Raw genomic sequence first — 18,067 nt, forward strand, 5'->3', positions numbered from 1 at the left:
CTCCATTAATAACACGAATAAAAAGGATAATGCCACACATCTTTCTGGCAGAGAGGGAAGGGACAATGGAATCCCAGCAACATACTTCAACAGGGGAGCAAGAACATTGGTGAGAAAGGTTCCCATTGCCTCCTCCCACCTTTTTCTTAACCTCTTTGACCCTCAAGAAGGAACGTGTAAATACGCTCAGTGAAGCTGTGTTTACCTGGCCTTGTGTTCACTCAGACTTGGCCTGAACAGGTGCCTAGGCAAAGGCCCACCATGCCTGAGAATGTGTTTCTTCGGTATTTAGTGGTGCTGTGCATATAGGATCTTAATACAAACCTTCTAAGTGAACTAAAGAACACTGAAAGGAGACAAGACAGCATTTCACTAGAAGCTTCCCAGAGACTAAATCTGCCCATTGCTATTAATAGTTCTCAGAACTTTCTGTGATATAGCAACAATATTGTTGGTGACTGAAAGTATGATTTCATACAAGAGAACCACTTCCGAATTTTTTAAAACTATTTTTTAACACATGAAATTACACACAATACAAAATACTTGTTTTACAAGTTGAAATCTTTACAGTTATGGGTACAGTTACAGTAATGCAAGTAATATTAGTGCATTCACTTAGAGCAAGGTTATTTATCTTCATTGGGCTTAACACAAAGCCAAGAATGAATTATTTGCTTAAACTGCTTTCTAGTCTTTGAATCAAAAAAAAAAAAAAAAAGAAAAATGACTTCTACCTCCTGTTTAATATGTTAGAATGATAAACAATGCCAACAATTAAGTAGTCCGGTATCTTTATAAATGGGAGATTGGATTCCAATAGCTTTTACATTGTAAATCTTCAAGTTTTGGCTACATTCTGTCTATCAAATTGTCATCATCTCAGCTTTCAGGAAAATTACATCATCTTTGGTCATAGGTTGCCAAAAAACAGAAACTATAGACTACACCATTTTTTTCCAAAGAATCCTGTATTTTAATGAATAGCTGAATAAATAGACATTAATTATGAAATTCACATTAAGATAGAAGAAAATCCAAACATTCTGATTGCTTTATCTCTTAAATTTGATAGCTACTACAAAACATACTATTTATGTTAGGGTAAAAATAAGCTGAATCACAGGAGTGTAATTGGGAAGTACTGGCAGATACATACAGTAACATGGAGGAGTCATAAAATAAAAGTGTTTATATGTACATATTTTTTTTCCTTTTTTGCATGGAGAAACACTGTTCTATAAAATGGGAAAACACACAGTAGACCACATGCAACAAGAACCAATACAATGTGCACAGCAGTAGGATCAAATAAGACAAAAGAACTATGGGTTTAAAAAATAATTTGGGAGCAGAAAAATAAAAAAAGAAAAAATTGAAACCTGGAATGCTTTCTTCTTGAGGTTTCAGAATATAAATTTGTCTAACAAGCCTCTTGATAGTTTTCAAAAGTTCCCACTTGACCTCTTACGGTTTAAGTGTAGAGCTAAAAATAAACCATCATATTATACAAAACTTTGTATATTAGCATACAAAAGGTAACAATTTACTTTTTGTATAAAATATAACCTTTTGATAGTATATTTATTTCACATATGTATAAATATAACCCAAAGAATATGTTTTGAGTATTTCTACCAAAATATTCTTTACAAAAGTTTACAAAACAAGTCATTTATTCATATTTACAACTTAGCACAGAAAAGATTCTGGGCCAGTGACGTTGGTATTGTGTAAAAGAAAGAGTGTTCTTCTAGATTTTTTAAAGACTGAGAGAGGGCTTTGCAGAACTTTCAAAATATGATCTTTTTTAGAACAGATATCCAAAGACTTATTTATTAAACAAGTCCAGTTAAATTACATCTGATAATTGAATATGTGGGCATATAACTAAAAAGGTTGAAGATAACCTATATTCTTCTGTAATGAGGAAAACGATAGTGATATTTTGCATCCATTCCAAATCAGCACATGTCCTCCCCATTTTATAGCTGATCTGTGTGTGGGCGCTGAGGTGACATGACTCAACAAAAACTCTTTCTTTGATACAGTGCTCTGTACCTCTGTATCTCTGAGGGAGAAAACCTGGATATGCAGGGTCTGTCTAGCATATGGTGAAGATGTATCATATCAGGGAGCCAAGAATGAATACATTGCTACTGGAGAACAGATCACATTCTCTTTAGCTGTTCACCCAAAATATGCCCAAATCAGGACAGATTGTTTTCTCTCTCAGTTATGTTTTCCTTCAAACCCTGTGAAATAGATTTGTACCCAACCATACCCACCATTTCTTGTCCTGATCTTCTGTTTCTTATCTCCAATCAAAACAAGATACCTTCTTATCTCCGTTTTCTTACAAGTCAGTCTCTGGTCATCAAAATAAGCAGGGAAGACAGGGCTCAATTTCACTCAGCATGGGAACTAACCAGCAGGCATGATCACAATAAGCAACACCCCAGGTTATTTGTGGCTAGATAAATCTCCTTTGTAGCCATGTCCCACGGGATGTTTTCTTTTTGAAATAGTGAAATCTGATGCAGACAGGTATGCACCAATATTTCAGTATGATTAGGACAAGTTGTGATTTTTATCTAAGACTTGGAAATGGATTCAGGAATTGGTTGTGGAAGCCCAAATAAAGTTGGAGAGCTCTGCAATCTTGTTTCATCACTAGACACGGCATGTTGCGGAAGTACGGCGTACGTGGGAAAACTGACCAAGTGAGAGGTGAATCTGGGGAAGAAACTCTATAATCCATTGGATGTTCTCTAGCTTCTCTGGCTTTCCTCTACTTGGGGCACTGTTTGGTTACTCCAAACAAACCTATAACATTTTAATCTACCCTGGATGTTTTAGGAAAACTAAATGAAAAGACAAGAGTGGGAAGATTAAACCACACTTATTATCTATTAGAGCAAATGAAGGAATTTGTTGCTTGTTGCTGGGAACTAGAATCTCCATATGACACGGGATTTAGCAAGCGACAAGCTCTATTACTTTTCTTTCAGGGAGGAAAGGAGCTTGGGAAGCCTATTTTACACAACTAATTACACATCAACATCACAGTTCTGTTTGGGAAAACTGGATACTGTGTCCTGGAGTTTAGACAGGGAAAGGTGATCCCAAGATTTTACTTTCAGGTTTGAGACTTAAAACAAACATTTGAACCAAGCACTGCAGTTAACTTTCTGCTTCCACGTGTAAGCCAAGGTATCTTCACATAGTCCAACTAAAAGTCAAGAGTTTGGCCTTTACAGAGTCCTTGTGAAATACTGCCTTTTAGTGCGTGGAGTTTATTAATTGTCTCCCTCTTCTCCTTTAGGAGTTGTTCCCCAAGATCTCATCAAGATTGATGTCTTTCATCCAGTCGTCATTACCAGGCTCTGTCTTCAATAAAGAATCAATGAAATCAGCATCGCTGTTCAGGGCAGGGCCCATGTTATCGGTCTGTTGGTTGAGAAAGTCAAAAGCTAAGTCACTGGCATGGTCAGTTCCTTGAAAAGCCCTGGAACTTTGGTTGGGTGAAGGGAAACTGCCCGGGGTCAGGGATGGCGGCTGGCTCAGGCCTGTCCTCGACTGACTCAACCCTGTTCCTGACTGGTTCAAATTAGGCAAAATTTGTGTGCTGAGCTGATTGGGTCTGAGGTTCAGACTTCTGAGTGGACCCATGGTCTGTCCATTTAATGTCTGACTCATCTGGTTCATGGGTCTCATCTGCACTGCTGGTGTGAGCTGGTTAGGAGGAGCCACTGGCCTCTGCGAAAACTGTTGGCTGCTCACTGCCTGTTGTAGAGACTGGTTTGGAGTATAGGCTGCAGGTGCACCTGTGGGGAAGCGGGCGGCCGTGGACTTCAGGGCTTCCTGTTGTTTGGTTGTTGCTTCTTGAGAGGCCCAGTTTGGTGCTGTTGTGCTGGATGTGATCATTACATTCGACGTTCTCTGCGCTGGCATGTTTGCCATGCTGTGGGTTAAATTTGGTCTCACCTGCTGCGAATTGCTAACAGGTCCAGCTCCAAAAGTGGCCACGTTATTATTATTATTACTTGCCCCTAAGGTAGGTGGCCGTGGCATCAGAGGGGTGTTCTGATTTGCTATCAGTTGGTTTGGGTTTCTCTGCTGGGTCAGCTGATTCACTCCTGAAGTGACGCTGTATGTGCCAGGTTGACTGCAAGGCAGATTTCCATACATCCCCATATTCTGAACTGCTGTGGGTAACGATGGCATTCTCGTCCCATGCGAAGTAGACATGAGGCTGGAATTCGAAGTCAAAATGGTGTGTGTTGAAACTGGGTTTGCCAAAGCCTGGTTAGAGTTTAAATTCACAGCTGATGAGCCACCTGAGAAAAAGAAGATAATTATGTTAGTTTACAACCATAGGTTATCTCCTCTTTTATAGCAATTTGCAATAACTTGTCCACTCTGAAACTGTTGTAAGGTGTAAGAACAAATAAAGAGAAATAATCATCACAGCATCTTATGTAAAAGGAGTAAGACAGCTTTTGGAGGGAAGTATCACCTAGGTCATCCCTTGGTCAAGAGTTTACATATTATAGAGAAAAAGCCTATGATAAAATGGCTCTGGTTTTTAGGTTTTACTTTATTCCTCTTCTGGAGTCATTGAGGGGAGGTGATAGTCAATCTTTCTTTCATTTTGAATTAGCTTTACTCTGTTCCAAGACCAAAGACTAGAACCTTGATTAACCAGCTGTTGTGAAATCCAGGCTACTGGTTACCTCAGGGTCCAAATAAGAAAGTGTGGATTAATCCTATATACGGCTGCTAGATTAATATTCCACACCTATGGCCATGAAAATCATGTCCAGTTATTCATCCGCATCGTCCCCATTCAAGAAGCTTCCATGAGTGGCCCCCAAGTGTCCAAAGGGAAAATACCCATCTCTTTAAACATCTAGAATTCAAAGTGTCCATGCTCCAGTGATGATTTCCATGTAGAAAGCCCTCTGCTCCAGGAGGTATAGTTACTATTGCATTGTTATCCACATACCATGAGCCACCTGTGCTCATGCTATTTCCCTCTCATATGATGCCCTTCTTAACTCCCTGAACCCTACTTTTCCTTCAAAGTTCAGGCCAAAGTCTAAGCTCCTTCACTGAGCTTCACCTGATACTCCAGCCTGCTCTTTCCAGCAGGATTTGCTCTTTGAAGTTTTCACTTAGCACTTAGCTTTTGTATTGGGAAATCCACAGAACCTCAAAGAGGAACCATGAATCATAGGCTGCCGGATAGGGAGGCGCATCACATATCAGATAGTGATTAGTCAACACGTTAAAATCTTCCTGACTCGGGGAGGTGAAAGTCATCATGGGAAGACATCTTGAGAAGCAAAAATGGAATGTCAGAAAGATAAAAGTAAGTGTCTGGTGGATGATTAAGTTCCATGGGGGAAAGCATTTTTGCCTGTTTGGTTCACTGTCCTAAAGTCTAGTGGATGGTGCAAAGTAGGTATTTGATTCATATTGAATGAATGAATGAGTAAATGAGAGATTGAAGCAAATATGTAACTTGGAGAAAGATACTCTTTTAAAGTACCCTCCCTGCACAGATGCAGGGAGGCCCAGAGAATCAGAAATGCTAAGGAAGGAGAATTAGACACATACAGAAATATCAGAACATTACTGTAGGAGAAGAACATGGCTGTGGTTGTAGCTCTAGGGAACCCCAGAACTGTTTGGGGATAGCTAGCATGGCACACAGCCTGAAGGGCTGAAGTCCTTGCTATTTGTTTTAAAATGTCTCCCACTAGACTACAGACCCCTTGAAGGCAGGAACAGTCTCTTGTATCTCCCTGTAGGTCCAGACTGAGCACAAAGCCCTGCACTGGGAGGGCAGGAAGAGTTTGATAAAGAGGGATCAGAGTAGGTATGAGATGCTGGAACAGTAAAGAGTGGACAGACAGCCAATGAGGGTAAGCAACAGCATCTTGGTATCTAAGGATTTCACGAGAAGGGAATGGACACTATGAAAGTGCTATGAGAACAAATTTAGAGGTTTTAAAAATCATTCCCTCTAGGTGCCCTCTATTTTGACAATATGCCCTGAGAAGGTTTTTAAGAGGAGAGCAATAGTTTTAAACAACCACAATAGAGAGAATTTCCATAAAGGTCACAAAAGAGTAATCACAGTTAATATTTAGAAGTCCCGAATATGTGGTAAAAATTGTTCCATGTACTTTTCATACATCATTTCTAATATTAACAATTTGGGCAAGGTGATTATTACTGCACTGAGATTAAAGTAAAAAATGATAAAAGAGTTTGTGTTGTGCTTGTTGGTTATTTCATTCTCAGAAGACATGGGAAGTACAATGCTCTAGAGTACTGATTCTTATCCATTTGGGGATCAGCAATTGGATGCCAAGGATCCCTCCCTTAGGAAGAGGCCCATGTGCACTGTGAAAGGAACTCGCAGGTGCCTACCAAGCATCCAACCTCCCTGTCTCCCTTAGAAACAGACCCTTGATTTTGCAGCAATGTGCCAAGCTGAAAAACCACATTTCCCAAACTTCCTCGGTGATGGAGGGGTCCAGATGAATAAATTTTGGCTAGAAGTAGAAGTTACTAGGTAAGAGTCCAAGAAACCTATTTTATTTTTTTTTAAAGATTTTATTTATTTATTTGAGAGAGAGAGAGAGAGCACAAGAAGGGGGAGCAGCAGAGGGAGAGGGAGAAGCACAGACTCTCTGAGCAGGGAGCCCAACATGGGACTCGATCCCAGGACCCCAGAGATCATGACCTGAGCCAAAGGCAGATGTTTAACCAACTGAGCCACCCAGGTGCCCCTCAACAAACCTCTTTTAAAAAGAGAATCTGACTCATTTGGGAGGGCATTTTACCTCTTCCTTTCTTTCATCCTTCTACCTGGAATACGACGTGAAGGATGGTGGTGTGGTGGCCAAAAGGCAGCCCTTAGGGTGGAAGCTCCATGTGAAAGAAGGTGGAGCAGGAAGACGAAAGAAGCCTTGACCCCTGACAACACTGTACAACCACCTAATCAGCCTGAGACTGCAATCCTTGAGACTCTTTTATATGAGTGGGAAAAGAAAAGCCCAAACATCCACCTTGAATTTTGTATAATATTTCCAAGGCTCCTAGCTTCCTCTGAACCCACTGATAGGCCATGGTGTAAGAAGCCATGTTCCAAATGAACCTCCATCGTGTCTTTCAGCCACGTTGAGGACAAGTGGAGACAAGAGGATCGGGCTTTATGCAAGTTCCAAGAGGGCAGAATGTCTGCTTACCTTACATGATCTGGGTCAGGATACCTTGCTGGGAGGACAGTGGTGGAACCGAGGAGTTAGAAAATATTTAAGCTCTCTTGAACTCTCAGAGGTAATTCGGAGGGCAGTGAAATATGTGAAGAGAGGACAAGAATCAGCAAGAAATGATGAAAGGACTAAACACCACTCAAGTTTGGTCTTGATCTGCAAGTTAAATGGGAGCTAGTGCAGGATTCTAAGACAGATGCTACATTTCCCTATGAGGTGGGGAGAGAAGGAAATGTTAAAAACTGAACAGTTTTTTTCTTCTACAGTTATGATTTTTACTGATTTTTAAAAGATTTTATTTATTAGAAAGAGAGACAGCAAGAGAGAGAGGGCATGAGCAGGGGCAAGGAGCAGAGGGAGAAGGAGAGGGAGAACTAAAGGGAGAGGGAGAAACAGACTCCCCACTGAGCAGGAAGCCCAATGCGGGGCTCGATCCCAAGACTCCAGATCATGACCTGAGCCAAAGGCTAGATGCTTAACCTACTGAGCCACCCAGGCGCCCCGTTTTTAACTGATTTTTAAGAATACTCACCAGAATACTGAGCAGCAGTTGGCTGTATATTGCCCGTGTTTCTTCTTTGGTCTTTGTAATCTGGTGGTGGCCTTGTCAAATGTCTATTTATCTGATCCTGTGGAGCAATCTTCTCCTTGAATACACAAATGAAATCATATTAGGTTGCATGCTTACTTTCCCACTTGTAAACATTTATAGACTGTCATTCAAAAAAGTAAGACTGCAAGAAAAATTTTGCAGCCATGGTTGCGAATCATACACCTTATTTACTAGTGTTACTTCAGAAACTGGTCTTTTCAGTTTCAATAAATTTCCTGCGTGGAAGTATAATTTCTACCTCTCAACACTCAACGTGTGTTTTGGGTCTAACAGCTAATCTCATTTTCTTTATTTTGCAATTAGATTTCAGTGAGAGCTAAATTCCTGTGATTTTTGAGATGGTGTTTCTAGTTTTATTTTGTAGCACACCTGATATGCTTTGGTACCCATTTTTTAATTCTGGTCCCATGGAGCGTGGAAGGCATAGGAGTAGGGTTACCAGAGAAAATACAGGACTCTCACCTAGTAACTTGGAAACTCTATATTTTTATTTGTTAAGTCTGGCAACCCTAGATAGGAGGAGATGCCAGGAGATATCCTATCAGGTATTGGTAGGGGCCTTATACACATATTACCTCATTTTTCCCCCTCTAAAATAACGCTTGAAATAGGTGTGATTATTCCCACTTAACAGATGAAGAAATGGAAGCTTCCTTAGGCCAAGTAACTTGCCAAAGATCAGAGCAGTAGAACGGAAATCGGATCCTGAGTCAAAGAATCTGACCCTTTCCCTGCCACACAATACAGTACTTGCTTCTCTGTTTCTCTGTGCCCCATTCTCAAAGCACAGAAGTCTCCCAGGCCCCCTTCTTTTCTTCCTTCTGGAATCTGCCACCTTTAGATCTCTAGAGGAGGTGAGTTTGGGAGCTAAGAGAGGAAATGGGTACGTTCTTTTTATACTGTTAACGCCTTTAGCCAAAGACTACCAGGAACACAACTGCTGGGTTTATTGCTCATTGCAGCATGGGGGACCATGGGGTGTCTCAGTACTAGAGCGTTAGAAAGAACCTATCCTAGGATTTGGGTGTTAATTGGATGATTTAGGGAGGGTCTAAGGAAGCAATGATTTGTTCTAGGTTGTAAGCTGTCAAAGTGAGGTTGATTCTATTATTGAGTAAAGTAGCCATTGCTCATTTAGCAAAAGGAGGGGTTGGTATTTTGTGGGTTACAGAGTGACCTTGTGTCTGTATTTAGATAAAATTATGAAGCGGCCTTATTTTGTCTCATTTTATCATGGTCTCAGAGTAATCCCATCTGAGGTTGGTATTCATTCGTCTGACGAAAACCAGAATGGCCTGGCCACGAGTGTCATATCAATCTGGACAATCAGGGGCCGCTTTTTTTTTTTCTCAACGTGGATCCGGAAGTTTTTAGAATTGCTTCACTGCAACTTTGTATGCACCCCAAAGCAACCTCCATTTTCAAAGATAAACATAACTGGTATCGGTAGACAGAGAACAATATAATTATAGAAAAGTCAATAAATAGAAAAGAAAACCGTGTAAAGATAGATGGATAAATTAGATGGAGGCCAAATGTGCACTGGCCAACTTAGAGCCCACTTAAACCATGTATTTCTCAGTTTCCCATCAAATTCCAAACTTCCAAAGTAGAACAAATCTACTATAAAGGGAAAAAAAAGGCCTTAAAAACAACAACAAACCAAGTTCAAATTCTTGTTTCTAAGAAAAAAACTTGAAAGACTCACAGGGTTTTTGGGGCATCAAGTAATTCGGATGAAACACAATTTTGATGAGCTAAGTGTAAATGAATCAGAAACATATGGATTACATTTCTTTCAAATATGGGTTTACAAATTAAGGAAAAAAGTGGTTGGTGAAAGTCTTTATGGTTTTGCCCAAACCCTAAATGTTTAAGAAACAGCTTGAGATGTTCCATGAACCCAAATGTGGTGATGTTCAACCATGCCTGTTGTAAACTATCGTGCAAGCTGACAGTTTTGATTTTTTTGCCAAGCATGGGACTTTCTGAATTCTTCTCTTTTTCAAAAGCATCTATCATTTTTTCTTATATAAGTAGGTGTTTCTGCTGTTTATACTGAAGAAAACAGGATTTGTGCATGGGTGTGTGTGTGTGTGTGTAGAGAGAGAGAGAGAGACAGAGAGAGACAGAAACAGAGAAGAGAGGATCGGGCTCTTGGTTCCCCATTAAAGACTAGATCTCAAATCTGAACTTATGTTTATGTATATTCAATCTACTTACTGACCTTTTATTTCCCTGAGGGCTAAATTTAGGTTGCTCCAAGGGTTAACAACACATCTCTGGACACCTGAGTTTCTTGAACTACTTGCTCGCACATGAGTTAGATTTAATGGCCTGGTATATGGACTATCATGGAGAGGCCCTGTTGTCACTTCACGCTGAGAGGTAGCAAAGACCCGACTGTGACACGGAATGTGGGCTGCTCCCATTCCCATTCCGTGCAAGAGGATGACAGTCCCCTTCCGTGTAAGCGTCAACTCACTGGCCATCCCTGAGACTAGGTGAAATTGAACTTCTCAACTAATGTCTCATCTTGGACCCCGTAATTCAACCCAATAAACCTGGCCCTGAAAACCTACTATAGAAATAACCTCTGTGGCGTTTATCGGTCCTGCTTCAGTTTTGCCATCTCAAAACGTGCAATGTCGATAATTCTAGGACCTCCCTCCTAACTCCAATTGTAAGGACCAGTCCTTTACCTCTGTGAAAGCTTGGCATGGTGCTGGCATGCAGAAGGTGCACGAAATGTGTTGGTTATCATGACGCCCATCGTGTTACGCACGACTCATCTTTCCTCATTGGGCTTCATTGGTGGGAGAATAACGAGGAGTAAGGATAACGCACTTTCATGAGAAAGTGTCCCAATTCAGGCACCTTTCTGGCCTTGCCAACTGATTGGAAATGACTACATTAGCATATGCTAATGTAAAGCCAGATCAAAGACTGTTTCTTCCTGGATATGCTAAAAAGCACAGTCACCCTCAATGGCGTCCAAAGAAAGAGCAATGTGAGTGGTTTGTAAAAAGCACAAAAACCGCAGTCCCATTTCTCATTCATCTCTCACAGTTTATGCCACTGCCCTTTGCACCTGTCCCAGGGGGGACTCAACTGGGGCCCAGCGAGAGTCCGGCCCGTGCCAGGACACGACCCTTGGGGCACGTTTCCTTGCCTTTTAATCAGAGCTGAAAATCCAGACATGCGACCGCTGCATGTTATAATTCAACACAGTAGAAGTACTGATGGGAGCAATGAGAGTCAATCGGAGAGTGCATGTTTTTCTCTCCTAGCGCCCTTGTTTTTGAGCTATTTAGATGATGAAGATCAAAAAAAGGGAGGGAGTTGGTGGGACAGCCGGAGTTTCCAAAACTTACAGAAGATTTGGAGAAGAAATCGGTTGTGTCGCTTTGTGATCCAGTCCATGGCACCCCCGTACCTGATACCTCAGGGCAGCACTCAAGGTCACCTGTACATTTTTTGCTCCCTATTCCTTATTCATCCCTCACTATATCTTCTCTCCTGCTCTAGACTCCAAACTTACTCCATTTGTCATTCCTCAAAAATAATGATTATGTTACTATTTACACTTTTCATCTTGTATTAAATATTTTAGAATATAATCTCAAGCCCATCAACAAATATACACCTGGGCTGTACCTTTTGTTGTCTGGCCCCTCCTCACCTAGTCTATCCATCAGAATCCAACAGTCTTCAAGGTCAAAGTCAAAGTCAAATTTTACCTCTTCTGGGAGACTTTCTTTAATCTCTCCAGGCTGGATGTTATCTTTCCTCCATTACCTTTTCTCCTCCTCTGTTCATATTTTTACTGTAATGCAAATCTGAGTTTAGCACTTCCTTGCTTCAAATCCTTAAAGTCCTCTCCCTTGCTTTTCAGACGGGGTGAATTTATCAAGCTCTACCCTCTGGCCTCTCATCTCTGGCCTCCTTGCCTATTACTTCCTTAACCTCTACTTCCATCTACTACATCATTATACATTATTGTCTCTGAGTCTTTGAATATGACGGTTCTTCCGACCTGAACATCCCCCTCCTCTTTCTCCCATCACCTACTTCACCTTCAGATCTTCAGTAGACGTAACTTCCTCTCTGAAACCATTTCCAGTACTCACTACATCACAGCATTTAATCACCTGCCTTCCAATCACCTGTATTTCACATCCCTGTGGGCTCTAAGCTCCTTAAGGACAAAGACATGGTCTATTTTATTTATACTCATTTTCTCAGTGTAAATTCACTAGTATTTACCGAATGAATGGTAGCACTTACCACATCCTAGATTTCTGACTTTTACTACAAAGCTCCTTGAGTATAAACATTTTGGTTTTGTTTTGTTTTTCACATCTCTGTGTACCTTGACTCTATCAACTTGGAGACGGTTAACTTTGCCCCTTTTGTCTTTCATCTGGCCAAACTGTCTAAAGGGAGAGAATGACACTTGGAGATGGGGCTTGGTGTTCGGAGGCAGGGGGGTTTGAACCCGTGCCCAAGTGTACGTCTGAGGACGCAGAAGGGAGAGCAAGTAACAGTGACGAAGGGCTAATGCTCGGGTCCTGATGGGGAAATAACCATCTTGCCTTTCTTTAAGGCCAGTTAACTATGGTGAAAGTTGGAAATATATCCTGTTTCCTTTAAAAACATCCCCCCTTCTGAGATGCTTTATTTTGGAAGTCAAATCTTCAGTTTTGAAACCCCATGCTGGCTTTTACAACTGTTTTAGAAACTCCTTTTATCTCTAAAATCAGTTTGGATTCAAGTCGATTAAAGTTCTGTCCACGATTTCTGCCCCTCAGGGCTATAGCCCCAAAATGGCTCCTTTTGCCTGATTCAAACACCCATGCTGGTGGTTCTTAACATTCCTGGGCTGGGCAGGGCTAGTTAGGTGGGGTGCCATGCATTCCAACTGTCCAGCAGCTGGTAAATCAAGTGTTTTTTTTTTTTTTTTCCCTGCAGCACTTTAACTTCGGTATAGAATTAGCTTCTCTTATAGCCAGGATACTCTTGTTGCTCTCACCTAAGCAGGCACAGAGAAAAGGGCAGTGACCAGAAAGGGGAAATAATGAATTCCCTCTGTTAGGCCAATAGGTACGTGTAGTAGAAATTAGGAGAAAGTTTTACCGCATCAACCAGCATCTGCTGCTGGAGGAGAAGCTGCTGTTTCTGCTCCATGATCTGCCTCTGTAGAGTCTGTTTCTTTCCCATCAATTGCTGATTCAACAGTGATGGCTGGGAGTTCATGTAACCACTTCCGGTGTTTGGATTTGAGCAGGGGTTGGGACTTGGACTGGGGCCTGTGTTCTGGCCTACCACAGAGTGTTGATCCTAAAGGAGAGAAGGGGTAAGAGGGGGAAGCTACTGTAATTAAAAGAAGAAAAATGTAGCACAAAGATCATAAGCTTAGATTCCGAACATTTTTCATCTTGTTGAGATCAAACATGGTTAAATGGGTTGGAGATCAGAGAACTGCCTTTCAAATGTAGGAGAAATCAATGCGTATTACAGCAAACAAAGCAGCTGGGTTAATTACATTAGGGCACTAGAAAAGCTCCCATATGACTCTGATGGTGGAACCTCCACATTCCAGAAGGCGTTTATGGAACCTTAAAGAAAACGACCATAAAAACATATGGCAAATCTCTCAATTGCTCAGGAACAAACACATCATAAAGTAACAAGTTCTTCCTTTTCCTTAAAGCTAGTACAGATCATTGCTGATCCTGCAACGAAAATTATGTTTTAAGGCATATGTTCAAAAGTTGAATAACCATTTTGGTCAGGAGGGGCCCAGCTTTCTGTGATAAGATGGAAGACCTGTGAGTTTCTGTTTTACAAACACTCTGAAACCTAGAAGGGATTTTACTTTTAAGAGACTTGTCAATTTTCCTCCCTGGTCAGGAAGTCAGGAATTTCAGTGTATCAATCAGTAAAAGCACACCCAACCGACAATGAGAAAGCATAGATTAAAAACTCAACATTGTATTGTAGTAATACTGGGTATTGGTGAACTGCCATTCTAACTCAAGGTCTCTACCAATCTTTTTTTTTTTTTTTAATTTTATTTATTTTTTGACAGAGAGAGACAGCGAGAGAGGGAACACAAGCAGGGGGAGTGGGAGAGGGAGAAGCAGGCTTCCTGCCGAGCAGGGAGCCTGATGTGGGGCTCGATCCCAGGACCCTGGGATCATAACCTGAGCTGAAGGCAGATGCTTAACGACTGAGCCACCCAGGGCCCCAAGGTCTCTACCGGTCTTAAGGCATTGACCCTGCAGGGCAGAAAGCTAAACCTAGCCAAACGTTTTCATGAATTCCCAATGCCATGTTCAGGCTTGGACACTGTTGGAGTTACAAAAACTTTAGAAAACTCTAGCTGTACACAGTTGGGGTTACAAGAACTCTTCCCACCTTGAAGAATGTATCTAATTAAGGAAAAAATGACATGCTTACATGTAAAAAATACAAGAAAATACAGGGTCAAGTCTTAGATATGATACAAGTACTAAGTCAAAGGTCCTCACACTTTGATGATATTCACTGGGGAGACAGGTGCTCTGGACTTGCTCCAGAAATTCCGAGGCTATAGACTGGGTCCCTGGTCAGGAAATTCTAATACTCATTGGTCCAGAGTATGCTCTTTGAGAAACACTGGAATGCGGGAGCAATACAATCCAACTTTCAATCCCCATCTGGACTGTGTGAAGTTACAAGAGATTAAAAAGATAAAGCAACTCTCATGATGCCTGATGAGCAGTTGTATATACTCCGTTTGTGGAAAGTCTCTTCCCTTTTATCTCTTTCTTTTTCTTTAGTTATGTACTATGCTTAAAAAAAAAGTCCACAGCCTGGAGAAGTAGGAAATGTGGCCTTGCTTTAGTAATTCTTGGGGCTACAGAGCTCACCAACGACCTCAAAAGCAAAGGGATACAAAATAATCCTAAAGATGACCAGGCACTTAGCCTTATTACAGGCCAGGCCCTGTCCTCAATATGTTACGTGACTAACCACATTTAATCCTCCCAACGAAACAATGAGCAAGAACTAATATTATCGTCCTAATTTTGCAGATGAGAAACCCGAGCTGAGAGATCACACAAGTAGTTGAGGAAGATTTGAAGCCAGGTCTGTCTGACTTCAGAATTCTTTCTCAATCACTGTACCTGTTGTCTCTCAGCTAGGATGAGACATGTTGAGGAAAAAGGTGCTCATGCTTCTAAACTGTGCAGACCCACCTGCCCATGGAGCACGTGTTGATTGAACACCCTCTGCACGGGTGGCCACCCTCAATCAGGCACGTGGAAGGGAGTGTGGTGCGGAGAAGGGCAGGCTGTGGGGTCTGGGAGGGGGCGGTCCTCCTCACCAGTTACCTAAAAATAACGGGAGCCATCTCTGAGGCAGACACATCCTCCGTGCAGTTTTAAATAACCATCCTCTGACACCTCTGCACACAATGCCCAGTCAGTTCTCTCAGAGTTAAATCCATCTTGGTTCTTGGGGGAAAATGTTCACTCCACATACCCTACAAGCCACTAGGGATATGGACCTGGAGACAAGCGCGTGAGAGTCATTAACACAATGGCAGTGGATGATCTGTGTGTCGAGCGCTCTTGAGGGCAGGTAGAGAAGGGAGTACCTGGAGGACTGAGTGTTGAATCTTTGGTCCGCCCAGACGAATGAGAGCAAAGCAGAGCCCGCAACAGGGAGAAACGGGGGGCAGGAGGAGGGGCATCAGACAAGAGTAAAGATGACCAGCAGTGATGCTAGAGGAAATCAAGGTGAGAGAATATAGTGGAAGCAGTGGTTGGCCCTTCACTCTCCACCCTCAACCAGAACAGAAACCAACTGCTCTTTTCTAGGATATAATAATTTGAAGTTTAGTGCAAGACTGTGTGTGAAAAGAGGATTTCACGTTTTAAGAAACTGGTTGACAAACATACACAAAAACTCAATGCATTTTGCTTCTCAGTCTTCTTTGCATGGTCACAAGATCATGAGCTCTGCAGATGAGCCTGCTGGAATTCATATCCCAGTTCTGGCACTTGTTGGCTGTGTGATCTGGGAGAAGTTAATTTACCTCCATGAGCTTCAATGTTCTTATCTGTAAAATGGACACAAGAACAGTACTGACTTCATGGGATCCTTGTGAGAATGAGAGGAGATGCTACAATGCCAAAAATACTAAGCACAGAGTTAGCACTTAATAAGTGCCGGCTGCTCATAATTGTTAGCGTTATATCCACACACAGGAGAAGGAGTCTGTTTTGTTTGTTGACTGTGAAGCAAGGGAGACGGGCCTTGCAGATGGCACAGAGCTCTTCTGTGTCGACTCTATGAGAAATGCCGAGGTCTCAGTTACATTGTGGAGAGTGAGCTACTGATGGACTCGGGGGATGACCTTCATCCTCCTACCTGGAGATGTCGGAAGAGGAACTGAGAGCCAGTCTCTCTGATGGAAGCTCTTTTGGAGGGTGCTTCCTTCATCCGGGTGAGGGGTTTGGCTCAGGGCCCTGATACGTTGTTTTTTTCTGTGCTAGTTTTTATTTAACATCCAATTATTTATTAATAGAGCAGCCAAAATACACTTACTAAGTATTGTGAATTAATTTCTTCATTTGTAAAACAGAAGTAATTATATTAATGACATAAAATTAAACCAGATGAAATTTTGAACAGTTCCAACCACTTTGTAGGTACTCGATTCCATTTTAGCAATTACTATTTTTCTTCTTTCTTCCTTTATTATTTTGCATATGGAAGAGATGTTCTAGAAACAATTATGTTTGTGAAGAAGCTTATGCCGTAAGTGGATTTGGATTGCAGATGCGGTGTGTTTAGCTCCCATTTATTATTTTATTTATTTTTTTGTTTTCTTAAGTTTGCAACTTTAATGTAACACTGATACCAAAAACATGACAACAGGACAAAAGCACACCACGAAAGCAGGAAGGGCGAAGACCGCTTCCTCATGCGTGCCACCTGGGATAGGCAGGTAGAAGGTGCCCCTAGTGCTGTGTTATAAGAAGGAGTCCGAGGAGGCACTCTGGCTTGGTGAGTGACTGCTGGTCATCAGCGCTGTTGGATCTGGGAGAAGCTGGCACTCGCTCTGGCGGCATTTCTGGCGGGGACGATGGAGCTGGTGCTGGGCCCATCGAGAATGTGGTGCTGGCCCCCCCACTGGAGCCACGGCTGACACCAGCTCTCCCGGTGCCTCTCCAGTTGGCACGGTTGCCATTCAGAATGTACTGATGGTATGTAGCCCAGAAAGCCAAGGGAGCCCTGGCCCAGCGATTGCTAAAATCTCCATCCTCAGACCACATCAGAAGCTCCATCTGGGCCCTCATCTGGGCCCTGGCATGTTCCTCAGCCATATCTACACCCATCATCTTGAATGCATCATCCACAGCCTCCAAGAAATGAGCTTTCCCTTCCCAGGGTCTCGGTTCTGATGCTGGGTGATGAATCTCAGCACACCCATCTTGCTGGTCTTGTGGAAGGCTCTCAGACCCCAGAGGAATTCATACTCCACTGGGCTGCTATTGGGGATCTTCTCGTATTCCAGGTACCTCAGTGCGGGAGGATGACAAACGTTTGCGTCCAGCCAGGAAGACCTGTTGTCCCAGTGGCTCCCAGGTGGCGCCTGCCCAGCCCCAGTGCTGCAGCTCAGTTCCTGCGGGGTGGGGGTGGGCCCCATGTCTCACTCCCACACTCACTCCCAGGGCTTCCCCCTCCAGGACTGAGGCCTACAAAGCCTTAGGCTGCTGGTCCTATCCAGAAGCCATGTGGAGGTGCAGGTTGGGACACATGTAGGGTGTCTGTTCATAGGAAGGCCACATGTTTTGTGCCCCTTGTCACAGTGAACCCAGATTCCTGTTGGGTGTGTTATAAACAGAGGGGCCATTTCTTCAGGTTCCCTGCTCTGAGCACACCCCATGCCCCCATCATATTTTCAACACAAGTTGTGCCCTCCAGTGGGCCACAGTCCCCACTATTTCTTATTTTATTGTATCTGCCCATTTCCCTCATTTCTATCACTTGCCTGGCTCATGTAGGCACTTGAAGATTAAGATCTCTGGCTTATCCTTCATCTGGGAATCTAAGAGGCACACATCACATACCCCATGGACATCCTCACTCAAAGTTGCTGCAGGAAAAA

The 18,067-nt window shown here is 42.5% G+C and overlaps 1 protein-coding gene and 1 non-coding gene across 3 annotated transcripts in view; both read right to left on the reverse strand.

Moving 5' to 3' along the window:
• Nucleotides 1-493: 493 nt before the first annotated feature.
• MAML2 (mastermind like transcriptional coactivator 2) overlaps nucleotides 494-18,067 on the reverse strand; it is a 334,492-nt gene continuing 316,918 nt past the window's right edge. The window contains exons 3-5 of one of the 2 annotated variants that reach the window (XM_081799046.1): nucleotides 13,039-13,242; nucleotides 7,822-7,936; nucleotides 494-4,340 (exon numbers count right to left, since the gene is read on the reverse strand). In XM_081799046.1, coding sequence (XP_081655172.1) covers nucleotides 3,322-4,340; nucleotides 7,822-7,936; nucleotides 13,039-13,242 — 1,338 coding nt within the window. In that variant the 3' untranslated portion in view covers nucleotides 494-3,321. The remainder of the gene's footprint in view (nucleotides 4,341-7,821; nucleotides 7,937-13,038; nucleotides 13,243-18,067) is intronic. The other variant, XM_081799047.1, reaches the window with a different exon arrangement.
• On the reverse strand, nucleotides 17,714-17,843 carry LOC115942013 (small nucleolar RNA SNORA11). The gene has a single exon (XR_004076677.2). It is a non-coding gene; the product is annotated as a small nucleolar RNA SNORA11 (small nucleolar RNA).

Source organism: Leptonychotes weddellii, chromosome 11 (genome assembly GCF_054177405.1).
Source record: "Leptonychotes weddellii isolate Sample4059 chromosome 11, ASM5417740v2, whole genome shotgun sequence".
Lineage (NCBI taxonomy): Eukaryota > Metazoa > Chordata > Mammalia > Carnivora > Phocidae > Leptonychotes > Leptonychotes weddellii.